At 41.3% G+C, this 22,939-nt stretch overlaps 1 protein-coding gene across 1 annotated transcript in view; it reads right to left on the bottom strand.

Moving 5' to 3' along the window:
- SLC35D1 (solute carrier family 35 member D1) overlaps positions 1-22,939 on the bottom strand; it is a 47,774-nt gene that overhangs the window by 21,271 nt on the left and 3,564 nt on the right. Inside the window, exons 5-8 of the mRNA XM_084872992.1 lie at positions 21,863-21,934; positions 20,741-20,809; positions 18,473-18,575; positions 12,889-12,981 (exon numbers count right to left, since the gene is read on the bottom strand). Of these exons, the coding sequence (XP_084729118.1) occupies positions 12,889-12,981; positions 18,473-18,575; positions 20,741-20,809; positions 21,863-21,934 (337 nt within the window). The remainder of the gene's footprint in view (positions 1-12,888; positions 12,982-18,472; positions 18,576-20,740; positions 20,810-21,862; positions 21,935-22,939) is intronic.

Genomic DNA, 22,939 nt, shown 5'->3' with positions numbered 1-22,939 from the left:
CTATATAATAAAAGACAAATATGCAAATTGTGCCCTCGACCAGGAGTGTAGGCTGGCCAACTGCCCATGTCCCCTCCCCCTGGCCAGGCTGGCCGGACCTCACCCATGTATGAATTGGGACTCTAATACACATACACACACACACACACACACACTCACTGAGTGACCAAATTATTATGCGTTCAGAGGTCATAATAATCTGGCCACTCAGTGTATATAGTCATGTAATCACCATGACAATCATGATAAAGAAATTTCATCTCAAAATCATAAAACTCCTCAAAGAAAATATAAGAAGAAAAAAAAGGTCCATGACCCTGATCTTGATAATATTTTTTTGGATATGACACAAAAGCACAAACAAAAGCAAAAAATAAGAAAAAATACATCAAACTAAACAGCTGCTTCACAGTAAAAGAAACCATCAACAGAATGAGAAGGCAACCTACTGAGTGGGGAAAATATTTGCAAGTCACGTATCTGTTAAGAGGTTAATAACCAAAATCTGTAAGAAACTAATACAACTCGACAGCAAAAAAATAAATAAAAAAAAAAATAAAATAAAATAAAATAACCCAATTAAAAAATGGACAGAGGAACTAAATAGACTTTTTTTCCAAGGAGGACAGATGAAAAGGTGCTAAACATCACTAATCATCAGGGAAATGCAAATAAAAAATACAGAGATATCACCTCACACCTATTAGAATGGCCATTATCAAAAAGACAAGGTTGGAGAAAAGGGAACCCTTGTACACTGTTGGTAAAAATGTAAATTGCTATAGCCTCGATGGAAAACAGTATGGGGGTTCCTAAAAAAATTAAAACTAGAACCACCATATGACCCAGCAATTCCACTTCTGGGTATTTATGTAAGGAATTAAAATCAGGATCTCAAAGAGATAAAATATGGAAAAATATTTTATATAAAATATAAAAAATGAAATATTATGTAGCCACTAGAGGCCCAGTGCACAAAAATCGTGCACGGGCAAGGGAGTGGGGGAGTGTCCCTCAGCCCAGCCTGCATGCTCTCCAATCTGGGACCTCTCGAGGAATGTCCGACTGCCCGGTGGGATCAGGCCTAAACAGGCAGTCAGACATCCCTCTCACAATCCAGGACTGCTAACTCCCAAATGCTTGCCTGCCTGCCTTCCTGATTGCCCCTAACCGCTTCTGCCTGCCAGCCTGATCATCCCCTAACCCAGCGTTTTTCAACCGCTGTTCCGCGGCACATGTTGCCTGGTGTGCCGTAGGTGCAGACAAGACAAGAATTTTATAATTTTTCACTATTTTGTTTACTTAATATTTCATAATAAAGTTATTATAAAATACTTTCTTTGTGTTTATTTGATTCCTATTCAAGAGAATTACTTTATATATAGTCAATATAGGCACAGAGTTAAATTTTTTAACATTTTCTAATGGTGGTGTGCCTCGTGATTTTTTTCATGAAACAAGTGTGCCTTTGCCCAAAAAAGGTTGAAAAACACTGCCCTAACCACTCCCCTGTCAGCCTGATGGATGCCTAACTGCTCCCCTACCACCCTGATTGCCCTTAACTGCCTTTCCCTGCCAGCCTGGTCACCCCTAACTGTCCTCCCCTGCAGGCCTGGAAGCCCCCAACTGCCCTCCCCTGCTGGCCTGGTCGCCCCTAACTGCCCTCCCCTGCCAGCCTGGTCGCACCCAACTGCCCTTCCCTTGCAGGTCTGGTCCCTCCCAACTGCCTTCCCCTGATGACCATCTTGTGTATTGAAGTATTGAAGTGATGGTCAATTTTCATATTACCTCTTTATTATATAGGATAAGAAAAAAAGGAAATCCTGCCATTTGCAATAATAGGACCAGAACGTGAGGGCAGTATGCAAAGTGAGATAAGTCAGACAGAAAAAGACAAACACTGTATGATCTCATTTATATGTGGAATCTAAAAAGGCCAAACTCAGAGAAACAGAGAGAATTATAGGGACTGGGGGGTAGGGAGATGTTGGCCACAGGGCACAAATTTCCAGTTATAAGTTCTGAGGATCTAATGTACATCATGGTATTACAATTAACAATACTGTCTTGTGTAGTTGAAAATTAATTAATTAGTTAATTAAATAAGTGGTGTTCTAATTCTCACTCTGCCATTAACTTTCTGCAAGGCCATCATAAAATCACTATAACCTAAGTCTCTATCTATGTTACAAACATAGAAAGCAGACTCCTCCATTTGCTCTTACGAGAATCAAATCAGGGAATGAAATGCAGACATTTCAAATGTATACAAATTTAGATATTATTGACTTAAAATTCCACCATTAGCCGAAACCAGTTTGGCTCAGTGGATAGAGCATTGGTCTGCGGACTAAAATGTCCCAGGTTCGATTTCAGTCTAGGGCATGTACATTGGCTGCGGGCACATCCCCGGTAGGGGGTGTGCAAGAGGCAGCTGGTCGATGTTTCTCTCATCCACGTTTCTAGCTCTCTATCCCTCTTCCTTCCTCTCTGTGGAAAATTAATAAAATATATGAAATATATATATATATATATTTAAAAATTCCACCATTATCTCTCAATAGTAGATGTGTAAATTTTTCTTCTAAGACAGAAGTCACAGTAAACATGTACATTACTAACGAGGAGGGAAAAAAACACACATTTAAAACAAAACTTGTGCCTCTAGAAAAGACTGAAGAAATGCCCGCTTGTTCAATCTGTGTGACACAGAACCAGATGGGCTCCTGCCACAAGGCCTGCAACCTTCAGCACTGGCCAAGAGGGGGCTGTGATTACAGACGGGATAGGAAAGATGCTTTCTCAGGCTTCGCTTCTGTTTTGGACAAACTCTCCGGTTCTAGGTGCTGGTGGTGTAAACTAATACCACAGGCCCACAGGCATGAAAAGAATGTGGTGTAACCCATGGGCAAATGGTTGATATGGATTCCCTAAAACGAGGCATTTGTTTGAATGAGACTTTTATTGAAATAAAAATACTTAGAAAAAAACATGTAATGAAAAAAAAACAACAAAAAACAAAACAAAACATGCCTTTTTAATTTGCTTCAATTAAGGAAATTAAGACAGAAAGGGAATACCTAATAAGATTAGGCACTAAATACTACATAATCAATAATACAACCAATAAAATCAAGTCCAGGGAAACAATCAGACTTGTCTGATATACCAGCTCTAAAAGACTGATTCTGGCCGTCTGGACCACTGTCTGGTAAACAGCTGGAGGTTGTCTAGACTTTGCAAAAAGTGCTATGGCTACGTGGTAATATCTGCAAGGAGTATAGGATAACAGGACCAGTTCACCACTCCTAATCCAGTGAAAAGCATGAAATAATTCCAACGTGCACTTTAGTCTAAGATGCAGCCATTCTCTCTCTCAGGAAAATTTGCTAAGAAAAGAGTCGCCAAATTACTTGAGACATGAAATAAATTCCAAATCATAACTGGGATATCTTAAGTGTTTTGATACCTCCCTACTTAGTATAAAGTCTAAAAATAATAAACCATTTAGTCTTTGGACTTCATGGTAAAGAAAAAATGTTGGCATATGATACAATTCTATTTTCAAAATTCTTTTCCCTAAAAAACTGTGTTAAAAAAAAAAAAAAAAAAAAAAAAAAGGAAACCTTATCCCAGAAAGTAAGCTGCTAGGAACCTTTCTAAGACAGAAGATGATGTCCGTGGAGCCAATGACTGCACGGCTCCTTCCCGCCTTGGGAAAGTCGTCCTCGGGTACCTCTACGGTCCTCTGCACTACTCCGACCATTCGCCACAACTGCTCCTGCTCTCCCTCACGCTCCTAGCTCAGCCAAGGAATTGGAACCCAGCTATCTCACTCCCTCTGCTCAGCAGGCTCTACCACCTAAGGAAAACCTATGTACCATGGCAAAAGTAACTACATACTCCAGCCCACCAACAAGTCACTTAAAATATATATATATATATATATATATATATATATATATATATATATATATATATATATTATTGATTTTTTTATAGAGAGGAAGGGAGAGGGAGAGTTAGAAACATCGATGTCAGAGAAACATTGATCAGCCGCCTCCTGCACACCCCCTACTGGGGATGTGCCCGCAACCAAGGTACATGCCCTTGACCAGAATCGAACCTGGGACCTTTCAGTCTGCAAGCTGACAATCTTGTCACTGAGCCAAACCAGTTAAGGCCAACAAGTCACTTTTATTGAAAAAAAAAAAAAAAAAAAAAAAGATTCTCAAAGGTGAGAATGGCTGAAAACATCATTTTTGTCAAACAATAATCCAAGAGAAAGATGTAGTCATTCGTAACTAGTAAACTATAACGGACCCACCCCTCTTGTTTTATGTCTGGGCATACCAAGGTCCACAAAGCAGAAGGGACCTGTTGCTGCGTGGAAAGGATAATTCAGGGTTGAGACTCAGTCTCTGTGGTCTACAGAGTGACCCAGAAACGATGAACAACTCTGGAGAGGCAGAACCAATGGCCTAAAAAAAAACCCTTCCTATTTAGTCAGCTATGCGTATGAAGAGGCACTGCCAGGTGGATGATTTGTGTAGCAAGTTTTCCTGTAAAACTCATCTGAGCCGAGCAATGTAACCAGTGATATAATGCAGACATTCTACCAGGGACCAGGCCCTCAGTGCCGGCCTTGTGAGATCTACAGCGAGAGTCTGTTCTCCGCCTGTCGGAGAACACCTCGCAGGCGGTGCTGTCAGCAGGCCAGGCGCCCGTCCCCTGGGCTCCGTGAATCATGGGCTTTGTGGGGCAGCCATTCCTTTTGGAGGCAGCACCCGATCAGTGTAAACACAGTCTGTCCCAGCTGACACTTTGGAAGTCATTAGCCAAGTGATGCTTGCTCCGCCTTTATCTGGTGAACCGGGTATCTTTCATGGACAATACACTGGCTTTTGCATGATACACAGCTCTGGGTGTATTGTGTTTTTTTTTTGGGGGGGGGGGTGTTTTAAGGAGAATCCTTTGAAGTTAGAAAGCCTATGTGGTTTAAAAAATATATATTTTATTGATTTTTTACAGAGAGGAAGAAAGAGGGATAGAGAGTTAAAAACATCGATGAGAGAGAATCATCAATCAGCTGCCTCCTGCACACTCCCAACTGGGGATGAGCCCACAACCAAGGTACATGCCCTTGACTGGAATCAAACCTGGGACCCTTCAGTCCACAGGCTGACGCTCTATCCACTGAGCCAAACCGGTTTTGGTGAAAACATATGTTTTTTAAAAACTAAATGTTGAAATAGTATTTGGTTCCTTGGTCTCTGGTAAACCCAGGACTTTGAGAACCATAATGTTTTTTTAATTACACACACATTTGGTTTGGTTTCTCAGAAAGCTTTGCCAGTGACCTGTATTATGTCCTCACTGGGATGGATGAGTTGTTCAGTTGAATCTTCCCTTTCAGTTCTTATGGTAATTTAGTTTTTTTCTTCTTCCTAGTCTTCCAAGTCTTGTTTAAAGGCTGTGGCAGCCCCATAACTGCTCTGCAGAACTGCCTCCCTGGGATTCCTTCCTAACCGAGGAATTTTCCCTCCTCTGCCTACGAAGGTGAGCAGTGGGATTTGGAGAAAAGTAATTTGCATTTGATTCTGTTTCAATTTATATCCTAGGTCCAGTGTCTGCAACTCTGAATAATGAGAATAAACTAATTTGTCCCACCTCACCTAACTATTTTAAAATTTAAGAGTCATCATTGGATAGTCATTTTTTTTCCCTTTAACTTTATCGTTTCCCTATCATTACTTTTATAAAATATAACTTAAAAGTACATTCACGTGGTTCTATAATCAAAGAAATATAAAAGGATGAATAATCAAGTCTTCCTCCCATTCCTGTTTCCTTGGCAGGGAGAATGAGTCATCCAAAGAGGTGCCTCTGAGGTATGCAGTTCATTTTAAGCTAAAGGCACAGACACCCTGCAGGCTCAAGAGAAACTTTTGTTCTCCCCCCCCTCTTCCCCCCCCCAACTACTTAGAAGAACTTAAATTAAGGGCCTTCCCAATAATAAGAGATTATCAGAGATAACCTTTTTGGCCTATCTATCTATATGGTAGGGCAAACTACTAGTTACCAGGCATCTGTTCCTTTAATCTTCGCCCTGAGTAACCTTCCTCTGGAGTCCCAGAGCACTTTCCTCCTCCTTGGGTCAGAATGTGATACACACGCCATTTTAACTTCCTGTCCTGAACCTCGCATGTGGGGTTCCCATATGTACATACGGAATTTAATCTGGTTATTTTCTTGTTAATCTGTCTCATGCAGATTTAGCTATTAGACCAGCTAAAGAACCTTGAAGGACAGAGGAAAGTTTCACCACCACCACCACCACCCCCCACCCCCACCCCCGGCCCCCCGCCACCGTCCCCCCTCCCCCACCCCCGCCACCCTCCCCACAGCCCTTTCTTCTACGTGTGTCTATCTATGTCTCTCTGTCTCTCTGTCTCTCTCTCACACACACACACACACACTGGTGCTTGCTTTATTAGTTTCATTATATTCATCTAGTTGGTTTTTTTTTTTTTTTACTTAAATAGTGAATAAAATGTATGCATACATATGTTCTTATTGTGGTTTCCTTTCTACTTTACTCAAAAGGTAGCATATCACACACACTGTTTTATACTGTGCTTTTTGCTTAACAATTTATCTCAGAGATCTTTTCATTCAATTACATAACAGATCTGGGTCAGGAAAGCCAGGGGCCCAAGAGATAAGGAGAGTTTATCAGCACTGGTTACCAGGAGTCAGGGAGCCACTGGGCTCATGCCAGCTGTCAGATCAGCAGCCTTGTCTCCGCCCTGGAAGGCCTTCTACTTCTCAGAAACTCTGTCTCAGCCCTGGAAAGGGCCCTACCTAGAGAAGCAGCCAACTTGGTTGATCCAACCTACTCAGTTTACACAGGACAAAGCAGGACAGGAGGGCAGGGGTCTAGCCCAAAGTCAGACCGTGGTCAGGGAAAGAATTAGAGATTGCTGGTCGTCTGCCTTCTGGCCCCAAATTCTCTCTCCTGTACTACTTATTTTTAGGGACTTGTCACTATCTGCAGAGTAAACTTCAAATTCCTGCATTTAACACTGGTCCCAGCTGGGAAGGAAGCAGGGTGTGGTGTGATGGGAGGAGTGAGAGCAGGAGTCACAGAGCAGGGAAGTCTGGGTTCCAGTCCTGAGCCCTCTTTGGGCTCCCGTTTCCTCATCTGTGAGGAAGAGGCTGAACCATGCTGTCTAAGGTCTCTTCTAAAGTCTCTGAGCCTTGCATTTCCTCCTTCTAAGCATCCTGAAGAGTCTAGTTCTTGCGGTTGAGCCTGTGCTCATGCTAGTAGTAACACCTGGGATGTACCTTTTGTTTTTCTTCCTCCACATCTTTCAAGGCCCACCTTCACTTTGCCTGATATTTAGTTATTCAGAAAATGTCCTCTGCGAACAAGCGCGGCACTCCCACCACATCTCTTAGAACCTGCCCTTCCTTTGACCTAGATCAGTGGTCAGTAAACTGCCGCTCATGAGCCACATGCGGCTCTTTGGCCCCTTGAGTGTTCTAACGCCATTTCTTCAAAATAGACTCGCCCAGGCCGAAAACCGACTTCTGCACATGGGCCACGAAGTTTCAGTCGCACTGTACATGCACGCCCGCACATGGTATTTTATGGAAGAGCCACACTCAATGGGCCAAAGAGCCGTGTGTGGCTCTCGAGCTGCGGTTTGCAGACCACTGACCTAGATTATCCTTTCAAAGAGGCACAACCATTGGGTTGTCTGCTCAAAGGAACCTGACAAAGAGGCTTTCCCTTAACCATCTGATGCAAAATGGGACTTCTCCAGTCACTCTCCTCATTCTATTTCTCTTCGTAGCTCTTATTGTATAATTATGTGTAGTCCACCTCATGCCACTGGAATGCAAGCTCCTTAAGGCAGCAACATGTCTCTTTTCTTTCTTTCTTTCTTTTTTTTTTTTTTCTTTTCTTAGAACAGCATCAGAGTGAATGAAAAGAAATATGATTATTTGTAAACAATTAAGTAACAACAAGGCCCAGCTTCAGAGACTTCACTTCTAATACTACCCTGGGGTGTTTTTCACATTCAGCAGCTTGTTCTGGAAGAAAGCCCTAGTCGGGAAGAGAGCACAGATGTAGTCAAGCAAACAGCAAGGGATCGATGTGGAGTCAGATAGGCAGGTTCTAAGATCTGACACTGTGCAACCTTAAGCATGCCCTTAACCTTTGCAAATCAGATAATGACCTACCTCACAGGCATATAATGAGGTCAGGGAAAGTAATTTATGTGGGAGCATCTTATCAGGTACAAGGCCTCATACCCTATAAGGCCAGAAGGAGGCCCAGATTGTTAACTTGGGAACAGCTTTAGTTAAAGATACACTGTCACATGAAAAAGCACCCATTCTTGAAAAAATACATGCACCTACATGAATGTCCACTTATAGGTATACGCACTTTGGAGAAAAAGCACAGGTCTAAAAGACATGCGCTAAAAATGAGCCTGACTTACTAGAAAACTCTGACATGGGAACTCGTTACCAGACTTCAACTGACCACTCTGAGACTGAATTTTCCGGTGGAAGAAATACACTGCAACTCCTGTAGGCTGCTATGAGCACCCATTGTTTCTGTGCTGGTTAATAAAAACAAACCCCTCAACCACCTCTCTAAGTTATGTCTCAACAACCACCCCTAGCACAGGTGAGCATTACTTGTTTCACTTGGTAGATAAGAAAGCCAAGTCCTGTCTCCTTTAGTTAAGTGCTCTTGTGCCCTTCACAGTATTAGGCTCAGGTGATAAGAAAGAAAGATGAATTAGGTGGTCTTCTTGCCTTTGAGGACCGTGGAGTCACCTTGTGGAGTAGACCTGTCACCATCAGAGCAATAAACTATGATAGGTTTTGTGGAAGAAATGTTTTGGCTGCATTGTGGGGTATAAAATGGAGGAGGATTAAAAAGCTAATCTTGCCAAAACCGGTTTGGCTCAGTGAATAGAGTGTTGGCCTGTGGACTGAAAGGTACCAGGTTCAATTCCGGTCAAGGGCATGTACCTTGATTGCGGGCACATCCCCAGTAGGGAGTCTGCAGGAGGCACCTGATCGATGTTTCTCTTTCATCGATGTTTCTAACTCTCTATCCCTCTCCCTTCATCTCTGTAAAAAAAAAAAAAATCAATAAAATAAAAAATAAAAAAGCTAATCTTGAACTCCAGCTGGTTTGGCTCAATGGATAGAGCATTGGCCTGTGGACTAAAGGGTCCCAGGTTTGATTCCAGCCAACGGCAGAAGCCTGGGGCGTGCAGGAGGCAGCCGATCAATGGTTCTCTCTCATCATTGATGTTTCTATTATCTCTCTCCCTCTCCCTTCCTTTCTAAAATCAATAAAATATATATATATATTTTTAAAAAAAGCTAATCTTGATTCCCAGTAGGGGGCGTGCAGGAGGCAGCCGATCAATGGTTCTCTCTCATCATTGATGTTTCTATTATCTCTCTCCCTCTCCCTTCCTTTCTAAAATCAATAAAATATATATATATTTTTTTAAAAAAAAGCTAATCTTGAGATTCAGCCCACATACATTTCTTCCAACCCTATACTTATAGCACTGACTGATGGTCATGCACTTTGGTGCTATTTCTTACACCATCTCTGTGTTTTCCTGGTGTGGCAAGAACTATGCTATATTTCTCATATATTCCCAAGAGAACTTAGCACAGGGCTTTCTTAGCAAAAGAAAAATACTCAGAAATACTAATCCGAATTGAACTTAAAATAACATTGAACTGACTTATCTCAGGAATTTAAGAAAAGAATCAAACTTAGGTTCTCAATTCCCAAGTTTCAAATTTAATTCACAGCCTATGAAAACAACACTGATAATTCACTGATATTTTAATTCCGTGCACAGGAAAGCTCCCTGAGGCATTCCATCCCCAACAAGGAGAGAGACTTGATCCTCTTCCATTTTACACCCTATAGTGCACCCAAATCATCTCTTCCACAAAACATAATAGTTTATTGCTCTGATGATGACAGATATGCTCCACAAAGTGACTGATGGTCCTCGAAGGCAATACCACCTAACTCATCTTTTTTTTTTTATCACCTGAGCCTAACACTGTGAGACACACAACAGCACTTAACTATTTGAGAATGTTAGAGGGAGAGCAGATTAAGGAGAGAGATAAGAAAAAGATCATGAGATGGTAAGGTTATTAGCTAGCATGTCTATCTATACCTTAATAAAAGTGATACAAGAACAACAACCTATATATATATAAAATCCTAATACACAAATAGACCGAACATCAGAACAACCAAACAACCAGTCACTATGACGTGCGCTGACCACCAGGGGATACGCACAGAACATGGTGAGCATCGGCAGCAGGCAGGATGGTGAAGCAGGTGAGCGGGGGGCGCCAGAGCAAGGTGGGGTGCCAGTCGCTGTGATCAGGGCAAGCCTCTCGTGGTTACTGAAAATTCTTTGCCCCCACGCACTGCGGTCCCGCTTGGTGCTCACACCTGCTGCCGGCGCCGGCCCCGCTCACACCTGCAGCTGGCGCTGGAGCCACTGCTCGCACCCACTGTTGTCACTCAGTGCTGGTCCCAATCGCTTGGCGCCATCAGCTGGTGTGAGCGGCGGCCAGCCCCATCACCCCTGAGGGCTTCTCCACCTCCCCCTTCTCCTGAGGGGCCATCAGGGCAGCAGCTGCCACTCGCACCCATTGATGGCACCGGACCCACTCGCACCCGCTGCTGACACTGGCCCCAATCACGTGGTGCTGTCAGCGGGTGCGAGTGGGGCCTGTGTATGGGAGTGACGGGACCCACCCCTGTGCCCACCACAGCCCACAGTTCCTCTCACAGTGCATGAATTCATGCACTGGGCCCCTAGTACCCTTTAATAATAAGAGTGAGAATGAACAAATATGTGAGATCAAAATACTGGTGGGGTTTGATTATAAAGCAATGAGTTCAGTTCCCATAATTAATTTATCAGCCCAATTTCAAAGTATTTAGATGAACCATTATTCCTCCAAAATAAACCTTTCTTGACCTTTGCCTGGCATTTTCATTGGGGAAAAACAAACATTACTCAAATTTCACTCCTCTGCTTAAAAAAAAGGAGAAAAATCTAAATCTCATTCTAATGCGGGTGGCAAAGTAATTTTTCCACTAAGGGTAAACATTCTTACTTATATTGAAGCATTTCATATTAAATGTGTGTTACTGAAATATGCATGAATTATTATTTTCTAGTTCAATTATAATCACTCTGGAATGAAGATATTTCTCCTTTGGTTCAATTTTTTCAAGTAGCTACTAGTCAGAATTTCAAGTTAACGAAAATTCCACCTTTGCCAAGTATGTATCAATAGAATAACCTAACCAACCACATTACTCCTTCCAACTCTCTCATGTACAGATTGGCCTCGAGATCTGCAATCATCTGCGTTGCCAAGGAGGGCCTGGTTATTCTGCATCACATTCTTGCCCCAAAGCTAAAGAAAGAGGGCTGCTTCAGCCAAAGTCTGCTAGAGAAAGACAGAACTCTGCGGAAAAACCAGGGCCTTTGGAGTCAAGCTTGGGTTTAAATCCTGACTCTACTACCCACAGACAGTATGACACTGAGCTAGTTACTTAGTCTCTCTGAACTTCATTTCCACATGGGTAACAAAGCTGTTATGGGTTACATCGTATCACACACATAAAGTGACTGGCACCTAACAGGGGCTAATAAATGTTGGTTTCTCTTCCCACTTTTTTCCACAGCCACAAAATATTTATTTCAGCACTCTTGTTCAGTCAAAGCAATAGCTCAGTTTTCTACTTTGGTGTCATTTGTAGGCCTGCTAGCAGCCCGGTTACACAGTGCATTAAACCTTTATGCATGTTCAAGCTGATCTGTGCCAGGTTTTTTTGTTTGTTTGTTTGTTTGTTTGTTTTAAGTAAGTTCTTGATGGGGGGCTACAGGGGGGAAACCCCAAACAGCTTTAAAAACAGTCTTCTCCTACCTTTTAATTCAAGAGCAATTTTTTAACAGATTAACCACTTGCCTCCTCTTTGTGGAAATTATCACTGCTACTGGAGTACATAACCAACACATTTATTCTGAAAACCTACCTGCCAGGGGGATCATTAGAAGGAATCTTGGTACAGAAATCCTTGGCAGAATTCTAGATTTCCATTTACGTAGTTTGCAAAATTTTGTGAATTCTAACAAAATGGTATCAACTTTTTTTGCCTATGAATATAGGCTTGTTTTAGAGAAGAATTCTTATTTGGATTTATTTTGTTCCTCTATTCTGGATTTATTTAGCTAAACATTTGCAGGAAATGAGTAAACTATTATATTATTTGCTATTTATATGGTTAAGTCACCACACCGTGCTAAATATCTCCGGGGGGGGGGGGGGGGGGGGGGGGGAAGCCAGCTTGGGATTTAAGCCAGGATGACAAATTTTACACCAAAACAGAAGCTTCTAGAGAGGTCTAAAATTTTAAGTCTTGAAGAATTCTATTATTTCAAGATTTGTTTGTTTGTTTTTCAAGGATAGCTTGCTACTATTATTTTGCAGTTTGGTAGAAATGTAAGAATTCCCTTTCTCCATCCTTCTGGCCCATAAGAAAAAGACACTGGTTGGCATGCACTATTTTTATGTTGACAGCCAGAGCTATTTTGAGCCATCTTAGCACTATGCAATACTTATGCCAAGAAAAAAGGTTAGCATGACATTAGCAAGCTAAAAAGTAAATTCAGATTTTGGTCCCTTAATACTAGGTAAGTACATTAATTAACAACTCCACAATTTATCTTTTGTTAATAAACAACAATACAATTAAAAAACAGAAGGCATTAAACCACTTTTAGAAAGTCCTACCTTTTGTGCATCTCCTGTAAGATATGCAATGGCCAGGGTGGGCAGAATCATGAACAGTGCATTGTAATAGAGCAGGCCATATTTTCCCAGCTCCTAGGATAGGGAATAATTAGGTGTTTCATTTAGTTCTAGCAACACAACATATACAAAACCCTACATAAAGTCCTACCCTCACTATACACACACACCTTCCCCACAATATGCACAGCCAGTTAGGCCAAGTCAGAAGTTTTCAAACATCAAGAAGTAGCCCAAGCTTTCAAAAGAAAAAAAAACATCAACTTATGTTTTAAAATTTATTTAAAATAAATTCCTTGACTGTTTAAGAGTAGAGAAATAAAAATGATACCAACTGTTGCCTCAAAACAGCCAAAAGGGGAGAGGCTATACTGAACATATGCACATATCCCTACAGAAATCCATCTCCGAAGCCCTTCCCCTTCCGGAATTGAATCAAAAGTCACGAAGCTGGTGTTGGACTTTTTAGAACCATAAGAGATGGCTGGTCAGAGCCAGACACACACACTCACATCTCATCAACACAGGCAGGTATAACTTCCCAGAGAAGTTTTTCTGAAAATGTGTATGTGAAGTATATTAAAAAATTAAGCTCCCTCTATCTACATTTCCCAAAACAGAGTATGACTAGTTGTATCCTAGAAAACCGGGGAGCAATGAAGGACCCCAAACATCTTCAAACACAGAGAGCCTATGAGAACTCTGGGTCCACCTCTGACTCACACACTTCTGGGACATTCATGGGGAAGCAGAGTCACCTGGAAAAGTAGGCCAGAGTTTGGGGGGTAAGAGGGTGAAGTAGTAGTGAGGAAAAGGACATATTTGGCTAATTTCTGTAACTGAAAGATCACCGAATTGTGTAAAAAGTCAAACCACCTTCCAAAAGAAGTTGTGAAAAACTGGAAACAAATATCCAACAACAGAAAACTAGTTGATTAGACTATGATACAATCATACAATGAAACATTATAAAGCCACTAAAAATCTATACTAATAAAAGGTAATATGTTAATTAGACCATATATCTTCCAGACATCCTTCCAGATGTCCTTCCAGACAAAGTCATAGCGACGGCAATGGCCGAGGGCCAGCAGCTGTGACGGCTGTGAGGGCCAGTACAGCACCATGGTCCCTTTAGCAGAGGCCATGGGAGAAGTCACCACAGGAGAAGGCAGAAGGAAGAAGGCGACGCCGAGGGAGAAAGGAGAAGGGAGAAGGTGACGGGAGGATCAGGAAGGGAGAGCAGTTAGTGGGATCAGGCCAAGAGGGGAGGGCAGTTAGGCAGTTAGGGGCATCAGGCTGTCAGGGAAGAGCCAGCAGGGGAGCAGTTAGGGACAATCAGGCAGGAAGGCAGGTGAGCAGTTAGGAACCAGTGGTTCTGGATTGGGAGAGGGATCCCAGATTGGAGCGGGTATAGGCCAGGCTTAGGGACCCTCCCCCCCCAATGCACAAATTTCATTCACTGGGCCTCTAGTCCTATATAATAAAGAGATAATATGCAAATTGACCATCACTCCAACACACAAGTGGCCACCCCTATGTGGTCAAAGATGGCCACCCCATGTGGACACAAGATGGCTGACAGGGAAGAGTAGTTGTGGGCAATCAGACTAGCAGGGGAGGGCAGTTAGGGGTGATCAGGCCTGTAGGGGAGGACAGTTTGGGATGGGGGGGACTAGGCCTACAGGAGAGGACAGCTGGGGGGACCAGGCCAGCAGGGGAGGACAGTTGGAGGGGTGGGGGAACCAGACCTGCAGGGAAGGACAGTTAGGGGCAACCAGGATGGCAAGGGAGGGAAGTTAGGGGTGACTGAGCCAGCAGGGGAGGACAGTTAAGTGAGACAAGTCCTACAGGGGAGGACAGTTAGGGGCAACCAAGCTGGTAAGGGAGAGCAGTTAGGGGTGACCAGGCCAGCAGTAGAAAGCAGTTAGGGATGACCAGGCCTGCAGGGGAAGATAGTTAAGGGCAGTCGGGCAGGCAGGGGAGCAGTTATGCAGGGGAGTGGTTAGGCAGTGATCAGGCTGGCAGGCAGGAGTGGTTAGGGGCAATCAGGCAGGCAGGCGAGTGGTTGGGAGCCAGCAGTCCTGGATTGTGAGAGAGATCCCAGATTGGAGAGGATGAAGGCTTGGCTGAGGGACATCCCCCCACATGCACGAATTTTGTGCACCGGGCCTCTAGTGTCTAATAATACTGAAAGGTATTCATGAAACAGTAGTAGATGAAAAATATAGGTTAGGAAATATTATGTATCATAGCTCTTTAAAAATTTTAGTTAGGTGTGTACATACATACACACACACACACACACACACACACACACACACACTCTAAAGGATATCCATTAGAACAGTGCTCTCACTAGAGGTTAGAATTAAGGAGTATTTTCTTCCTCTTGCTTATCTATGTTTTCTACAACTTTTATTATAAATATGTATTATTGCCCAGGTCAGGTAGCTCAGTTGGTTAGACCATCGTCTTTCTATGTCCAGGTTGTGGGTTCAATCCTCTGTCAGGGCACATACAAGAATCAACTAATGAATGTTCTTAAATAAGTAGAACAACAAAATTAATGTTCCTCTTTCTCTCTCCCTTCCTTTCTTTTCTCTTTCTAAAAGTAATAAACAAAACATTTTAAAACGAATATTTCTATAAATAGTATTATTTATGTGATTTTTTTAAAGTTAAAAATATTTTAAATTCAATAGCTGCATACATGTCTGAAATGCAGCCCTAAATTTTTATGCCCCATGACTCATCCTCAAAGGACCATGATTATAAGCAGTCCTTTTTATTAAAAGCTTCTCAGTGTGGCTATACTGCCTCTTGGATAAACCAAAAAACTGACTGCTTATGGCCACCACAAGCATCAGGGAAAGAAGTACCTCATTTCTAAGGTAGCAAGAAAAAAGCCATAGGACAAAACAATCTGAAACAGCAGGCACCCAGTCAGCCAGAGACTTACGTATTATCCCTCTCTTAAAGAGGATGCCTACACACCACACAAAACACACCTATCCAGGCAACTGACAATTGCCAAAAAACTAAAATGCCAAACTGTTTTGTTTTTCTTTTAACATTTTAAGTGTTTGAAGCATCTTTTCCTCTGCCTTCTTAAAGGGAGCACATAGACTAAAATTTCAGTCAGGGCATTATAAACATTATTAAAGTCAGGGCATTGTATTGTTATGGGGAGAGAGAGAGAAATATCAAGGTGAGAAAGAAACATTGATGGGTCGCCTCCAGTACACGTCCCCAACAGGGATCGAGACCGCAATCTGGATGTGTGCCCTGACTGGGTATCGAGCCTGCTACCTTTTAGTGTACAGGACAACGCTCCAACCAACTGAGCCACACCAGCCAGGGCTGTACTTTGTTCTTATATGGTGTTGCCCTTAAGGGTGTTTAATAGCCCCTAAATCATTTCTGAGTACATCCATCTGATGTTTTTGCTGTTGTTAATCCTCACCTGAGGATAATTTTTCCATTCATGTTGAGAGTGGAGGGGGTTGGGGGAAGACAGAGAGAAATATCGATGTGAGAGAGGCACATCATTGATTGCCTCCTGCACATGCCCATTAGGACTGGGGATTGAGACTGCAAACGAGGTATGTGCCCTTGACCAGGATCATACCTGAGACCCTTCAATCTGCAGGCTGACACTCTATCCCCTGGGCCAAACAAGCCAGGGCTTCCATCTGATTTTTATAGTTTTCCTGCTTGTCTTTCTTATTGTTAGCTGACCTTTCAGACTGCCGGTAAGCCTCTCTGCCTCTACATAGAATTCCATGTGGAGTTTGTTGCTTCTAATCCATTAACTATGAAAAACAGATCAATGTGCTAAAAAGGTCTCATACAAAGAAGTCATAAGTCATTTCTGAGTAAGGAACAAAAGGGATCTCTTGGGAATAAAATACTCAGAAACCCTCTTTACTTTTTTCTAGGTTCTAGGATATATAGTACTCTAGGCCAAGGGTGGGGAATGTCTGGCCCACAGGCCGTATAAGGCCCAGGAAATCATTTGGTCTGGCCCTCCCAAAGCATTAGGGGTGAGTTAATTAAATGTTTGACCAAATATAGCAGGCTAATTTTTAAACTGATAATTTTGTATGGCCCGCAAATGATGTTATAAATATCCAAATGGACCCTCGCAGAAAAAAGGTTCCCCATCCCAGCTCTAGACTGTGCTGTACAATAAGGTATTTTAATTTACACATCAAACTATTAATTCAGTTTCTCAGTTTTACCAGTCATATAGCGAGTGTTCAACGGCCACATATGGCTAGTGCCTACCATTACTGGACAGCAGAAATACTGAAAGAGCTGGGGCTGCTGAACAAATGAAAAGTTATTCATACCTATATTTCAAAGCAGCAAATGGGCTGAAGGAAAAAAAGAAAAACAAACAAAACAAAAACACAGAATAAAACTAAATCTCTAACTGGTCCCTTTTCTTTAACTATTTCAGAAAGTCAAAAATGTTAATAGTCGCTTCCATTAAAATGCAATGATCCCATGAAGTTGTCGAGGCAAGTACACGGAGAACAAGACATAAAAGGTTTGGAAACATCTACACTGTCCCCAGTTCTTCAAGGATATTAAAGGTCAACATTCTCTGAAAATGAGAACTATTGGAATGGCCATGGGGTTTTAGGGTCATTTTCTGGAGAAGGTAAAGCTTCTCACCAAGATGATGCAAACTCAATATTAATACTATTAGTATTAGAAAGGGCATTGGTATTTATGATCTGAACTCCAAAAAAGGACCTGAAAGTCATTTCAGAAACACTGAACAAACTAAGCAGATAAGACTATCTGACTGAAGAGAAAACACGGGTAGGAAAATAAGATAAAGCCATAGTCAGTTACAATGAGATAAAAATAAACCAGCTATTCAGGAAGAGCTGTGGTGACATCTATGATAAATATCTCATGCGGGTCCCCATACAGGACACATTATGACAGGAAGGACAACCCCTTCAATAACAACCCTATGATATGTAATAATAATGTAACCTTACACCATAATGGAGTAAACTAATGTGGCTCAAATACTCAGCTTCCTAACGATCTGACTTCATCTAAAAATAAAATTTAGCGTGTCTATATGCAAAGCATATACATAAACTAACAACAAATATCTATAAAGCCTTTGTGTGCATGTTGCAAACTTAGAGAAAAGAGATGGGTAAAAAAAGTTCATGTGCATGAGATCTGAGCCAGGGAACTCGGTGTTGCCCCAGAGAGAGAAAGATACCAATTCTCAGGAAAGGTTCCCATTATTTGTAATGCGCAAAGTCCGTTCTTTTTCTGCAGATCCTGCCAACACTCGCTTCTCCTCAAATCTGCTCAAGGGCTTCCAGATATTTCTTTCTTGTTCAGGTCCCTCACCATGAATACAGCCATGATCATTTATGACACTTTTCTCTACCCTCAGAGAACCCCCTCTTTCTTTCCCACTCCTCCTAAACATTTTTCTTTACTCCCTGCTTCTTCTCTGATGAATTGGCATTATCATTCCCAAGATCAATAAACATCATCTTACAGAAACTTTAGATTTGCTACCTACCTTTGAATCTAATTTTTGTTTTACATATGCGCCATTTGCTGCTGTCAGGACATCGTTGATCAGAATAAAAACATATCCTTCCAGATCAAATGCCAAGTCAGAGCTGCAAAACATAAGCAGCACTTTAACAACTTTCATTTAAGGAGCACGTCCTTTTAAGTAGGTGTGAACAGAGTATTTTCAACCACGTATTTTTAGGTCAATGAACAGTAGGCATTTTATTTCTTGATTTCTAGTTATATATTGCAACTTCATAGTAAGTAGAGTCTTCAGAAAGGAGAAACACTAACACTTAAAATTATCAGGAACAATCATGTCAGTTAAATAGCACACTGTTCTGAATTCCAAGTCAGACAACAATTAGCAACCAAATTCACTGTTACAGCTGAAGAGGGCAGAAGGCATCAGAGCTGAATTTCATAGGTAAGGAAACCAAACAGATGAGCTGTTAATATGTCATTTTCCAAAAGTTCACGCAAAAGGCAGGACTATCTTGCGCAGGTGGTTGGACCCCGAGGTGGAATTTCTGAAGTGTGGATCATGGTTAGCTCTGAGATCAAGCTACCACAGTGCCCAAAAGCACACAGAAGGAATTCAAATACTGCAATAATTGCTTAATGCACCTATGTGGTATATACTAGTGGCATGAGGAAAACAGAAGTTTTCTCGTACTTAGTAGCGATAAAAAAATTTATTAAATTCAACAAATAAATGAAAATCTAAGAAAAGTATGCCTTCATATTTTAGTACCCTAGCTAAATAGTGGAACCACATTTCATGATTTTGCAAAGATACTATGTGTTTGTATCTTAAACTACTACTACTACTATTACTCCGATGCTGTTACATGGAACAGGACTTCTGAGGAGCTCTCCACCACTGCAATGTGATGCAGAACCAGCCTAATGCCCACCCCCCCTTTCAAGCAGCCTAGACAACCCCCTAAGCTCAGACTCCCTTCCTCACAACCTCTTTCCTAAGCAGAATGTCCTATACAGACAAGGCTGGTCCAGATAGCAATCCTCCTCAGAAACTTTGCAGGCCAGATGTTAGCCCTGAGGAACCCCTATCGTGTGGCTCAATTTTGGATCCCACCAGCTCCAAGGAAATGCTTCAAAAAGAAAGGTAGGTGCTCATACAGAATTTTTATCCAAGGAGGCAATAATATGTAGAGAGAAAAGCAGTTAGCTACATAATGAAATTCTAGTAACCAATTATTCTATCCCCCCCTTTTTTTTTTACAATGAAATTTCACTTGGAGATTTAGGGTGGAATAAAATTTAACTTATATTCCTACCCCCTCCCTGTCTATACCACAGGGAAATGATGAAGGTAAATGAGCCAGTTTAAGAGGTACATTATTAACTCACAAATGAAAAATGTACATCAGGCAGAATCTGTGACATTAGCAAACCCATATATGCATGCGCTGGGCTGAGTAAAATTAGTGTTCCTGCCTCGGCTACTTTCACTATAAATGTGTGTGACCTTTTTCTACCTAAAGAGATTCCTGTTGTAGAAGGTTTCGGGCCATCGTTTTAATTTTCTGAGTCTTTGGATATACATTTTATCCAACCATCTGAAAACTAAAACTTAAGAACAATGGAAAAAGCTTTAATAATTTAGAATAAGTTATGCCATTTGTGATACATCCTAAGTGAGGCCCAATAAAGCAATTCTATTATTCATTATTCGATGAGGCAAATAATTCATTATCATTTGCCTTTTCTGAGACACTGTTTCCTTCAGCAGTACACAAAGTAAAAACAAAAACAAAAACAAAAACAAAAACAAAAAACACCACATGGTTTATAAAAGCACGTAGGCTCTGGAGTCAGGCACAGATTCAAATTCCAGCAAGCTCTGCTGCTTACCAGCTGTAGGACTCTGAAGAAGTTATTGAATTTACGTTTTAGTTTCCTCAACTATAAAATAGAAAAATTATATCCATACCTTTGAGAGTTGAAATATAGAAGAAATATGTCTAAAATGTCAAACATATTGTGTGGCATATGGTAGGTGCTCAATCAGTAGAAGATTGTATAATAAATCCTAAATTACATGAATTTAACTTTTAAGAATCTGATTTTACCAGCCTTGATCTTAACAAACTCAAAAAGATTTAATTTTTTAAGGGTCTTTGGATGCTTTTCAAAGATATGATTCTTAGGGAGCCTATAAAAATTATCTTCATTGGTAATTGATCATTATTAATAACTACTGATAATTTCTAATGTGCTCATAGGCTTATATAAGCCCACATCTTACCTGGCAGCTACAAAGGCTCCAATAATCATTGCAAATACAGTCATCTTAATACTCCAAGAAAAGGTCTTCCTACAAAAAAACAAAAAAATTCATGTATACTGTGGCTTTATTCACAAAAATTCATAACACAGGCATACACACAAAAAGATATATATTTGAAAAAAGCTATAAACAGTCATTTTTAAAAAATATATTTTATTGATTTTTTTACAGAGGAAGGGAGAGGGATAGAGAGCCAGAAACATCGATGAGAGAGAAACATCGACCAGCTGCCTCCTGCACACCCCCTACTGGGGATGTGCCCGCAACCAATGTACATGCCCTTGACCAGAATCGAACCTGCGACCTTTCAGTCTGCAGACCGACGCTCTGATCCACTGAGCCAAACAGTTTTGGCTAAACAGTCATATTTTTTATGTTTCCAAGGAATTAGATATTTAAGAGAACCCCTTTGGTAAAGCAAAAACTTATTTTGTTATATACGCATTTTTTCCCTTACTCTTATCGTTTCTTTTTATTGAGCTTGTAGTTCAACAAATTGGAATCTCTTAAAGTAGAAAAAGGTCACACACATTTGTAGTGAAAGTAGCTGAGACAGGAACACTATTTAAGTCCTATTCTACCCTGGCCAGGTGGCTGTTGGTTGGAACATAGTCTCGTATTCCAAAAGGTTGTTGGTTCGATTCCTCGTCAGGTCACATATCTAGGTTGCAGGTTTGATCCCCGATTGGGGTGCATACGGGAGACAACTGATCAATGTTTCTCTCTCTCCCCCTTCCTCTCTCTCTAAAAATCAATAAAAACATGTCCTCGAGTAGGGATTTAAATAAAGCACAAAATTATACTGATGTTTCTGACTCCTCTTCCCCCAGTGGCAGCAGTCAGTATAGGAATTCATGAAAGTATATCTCATGTTTAGACAGGTTTCTAACTCCCCAACTACTGTTCCCATAAACTATCAATTCCCAGAGCAAAGGGATCAAGTTGCTTAAACTCTCCAAGAGATAAAGTAGAAGCAAGGCAAATAATTTTAATATTTTTATTAAACAATCACTATGCTGGGTACCTTTTCAAAGCGACTACAGTTTGTTAAAGACTAAATGTATTAGAAATGTAGCTCACTTTAGTAACACTCCTTCAGCAATCATTGTAAACAGGATGGAGAACCTCCTCAGAACTGTAAACATTGGCAAGCTGGGGGGGGGAAAAAAAAGATAATTAGGTAAAATAAATTTTAAGAATTTATTTTTCTCTCCTTTCTTTACTGACCTCCCTTCCCACTCCAACCCTCCTAATAACATCTACCATAAGCTTACTCCATTAGACATTCCTTAATTGTCCTTTTGTGGAAGTAATTTTTGTCTTCCTCCAAATTCTCAGAGTATTTTGCTTGCATTGATCAAACATACAGCCTCTTGGAATACAGTGATTTATGAATATATCTCATCTCACTGCAAAGTGCCTTATATTGAGCTGGCAATCACAGTCAGGGTGTGGCTGAACAGACGGATGGCAAGGATGAAAAAGAGCAAACGCTATTAGCAGCCTTTCCAGCAGGCCTGCATTTCTTTCCAAGTGGGTACTGAGATGGGAAAGGATGCCCGCCTATGACAAATTTGACTTCCATGAAACGCTCTCCAGAGATACCATCATGGTCCTTCTGTAAAGTTTCTTGGGTCTAAAGAAGGAATGAAAAACAATTGGTCCCTGACCCTCAGAGATCTCCCCATTCTGGTTTATACCCATCCAGCAAGTATGCCAGGGTTTAGCTCATGTGAAAGTGAAGACATGGATTTCTGTTAAATGGTTTCCTTGTGCTGGGACCGGTTTGGCTCAGTGGATAGAGCGTCGGCCTGGGGACTGAAAGGTCCCGGGTTCGATTCCGGTCAAGGGCATGTACCTTGGTTGCGGGCGCATCCCCAGTAGGGCGTGTGCAAGAGGCAGCTGATCGATGATTCTCTCTCATCGATGTTTCTAACTCTCTATCCCTCTCTCTTCCTCTCTGTGAAAAATCAATAAAATATATTAAAAAAATAAAATAAAAAAAATAAATGGTTTCCTTGTGTGTATAATTTTAACATCACATACACTCAATACATACTATACTCCATAAGTATAGATGCCAAGAATAGGGAAGTTGAAGGATAATAAGACAGTATTGTCATAGAGTGGAGAGCTATCACTTCTTTCCGAAAGTGA

The sequence above is a fragment of the Pipistrellus hanaki genome (genome assembly GCF_964339955.1).
Source record: "Pipistrellus hanaki genome assembly, chromosome: 2".
NCBI classification, from domain to species: domain Eukaryota; kingdom Metazoa; phylum Chordata; class Mammalia; order Chiroptera; family Vespertilionidae; genus Pipistrellus; species Pipistrellus hanaki.
This window is presented reverse-complemented; position numbering and strand designations above follow the sequence as displayed.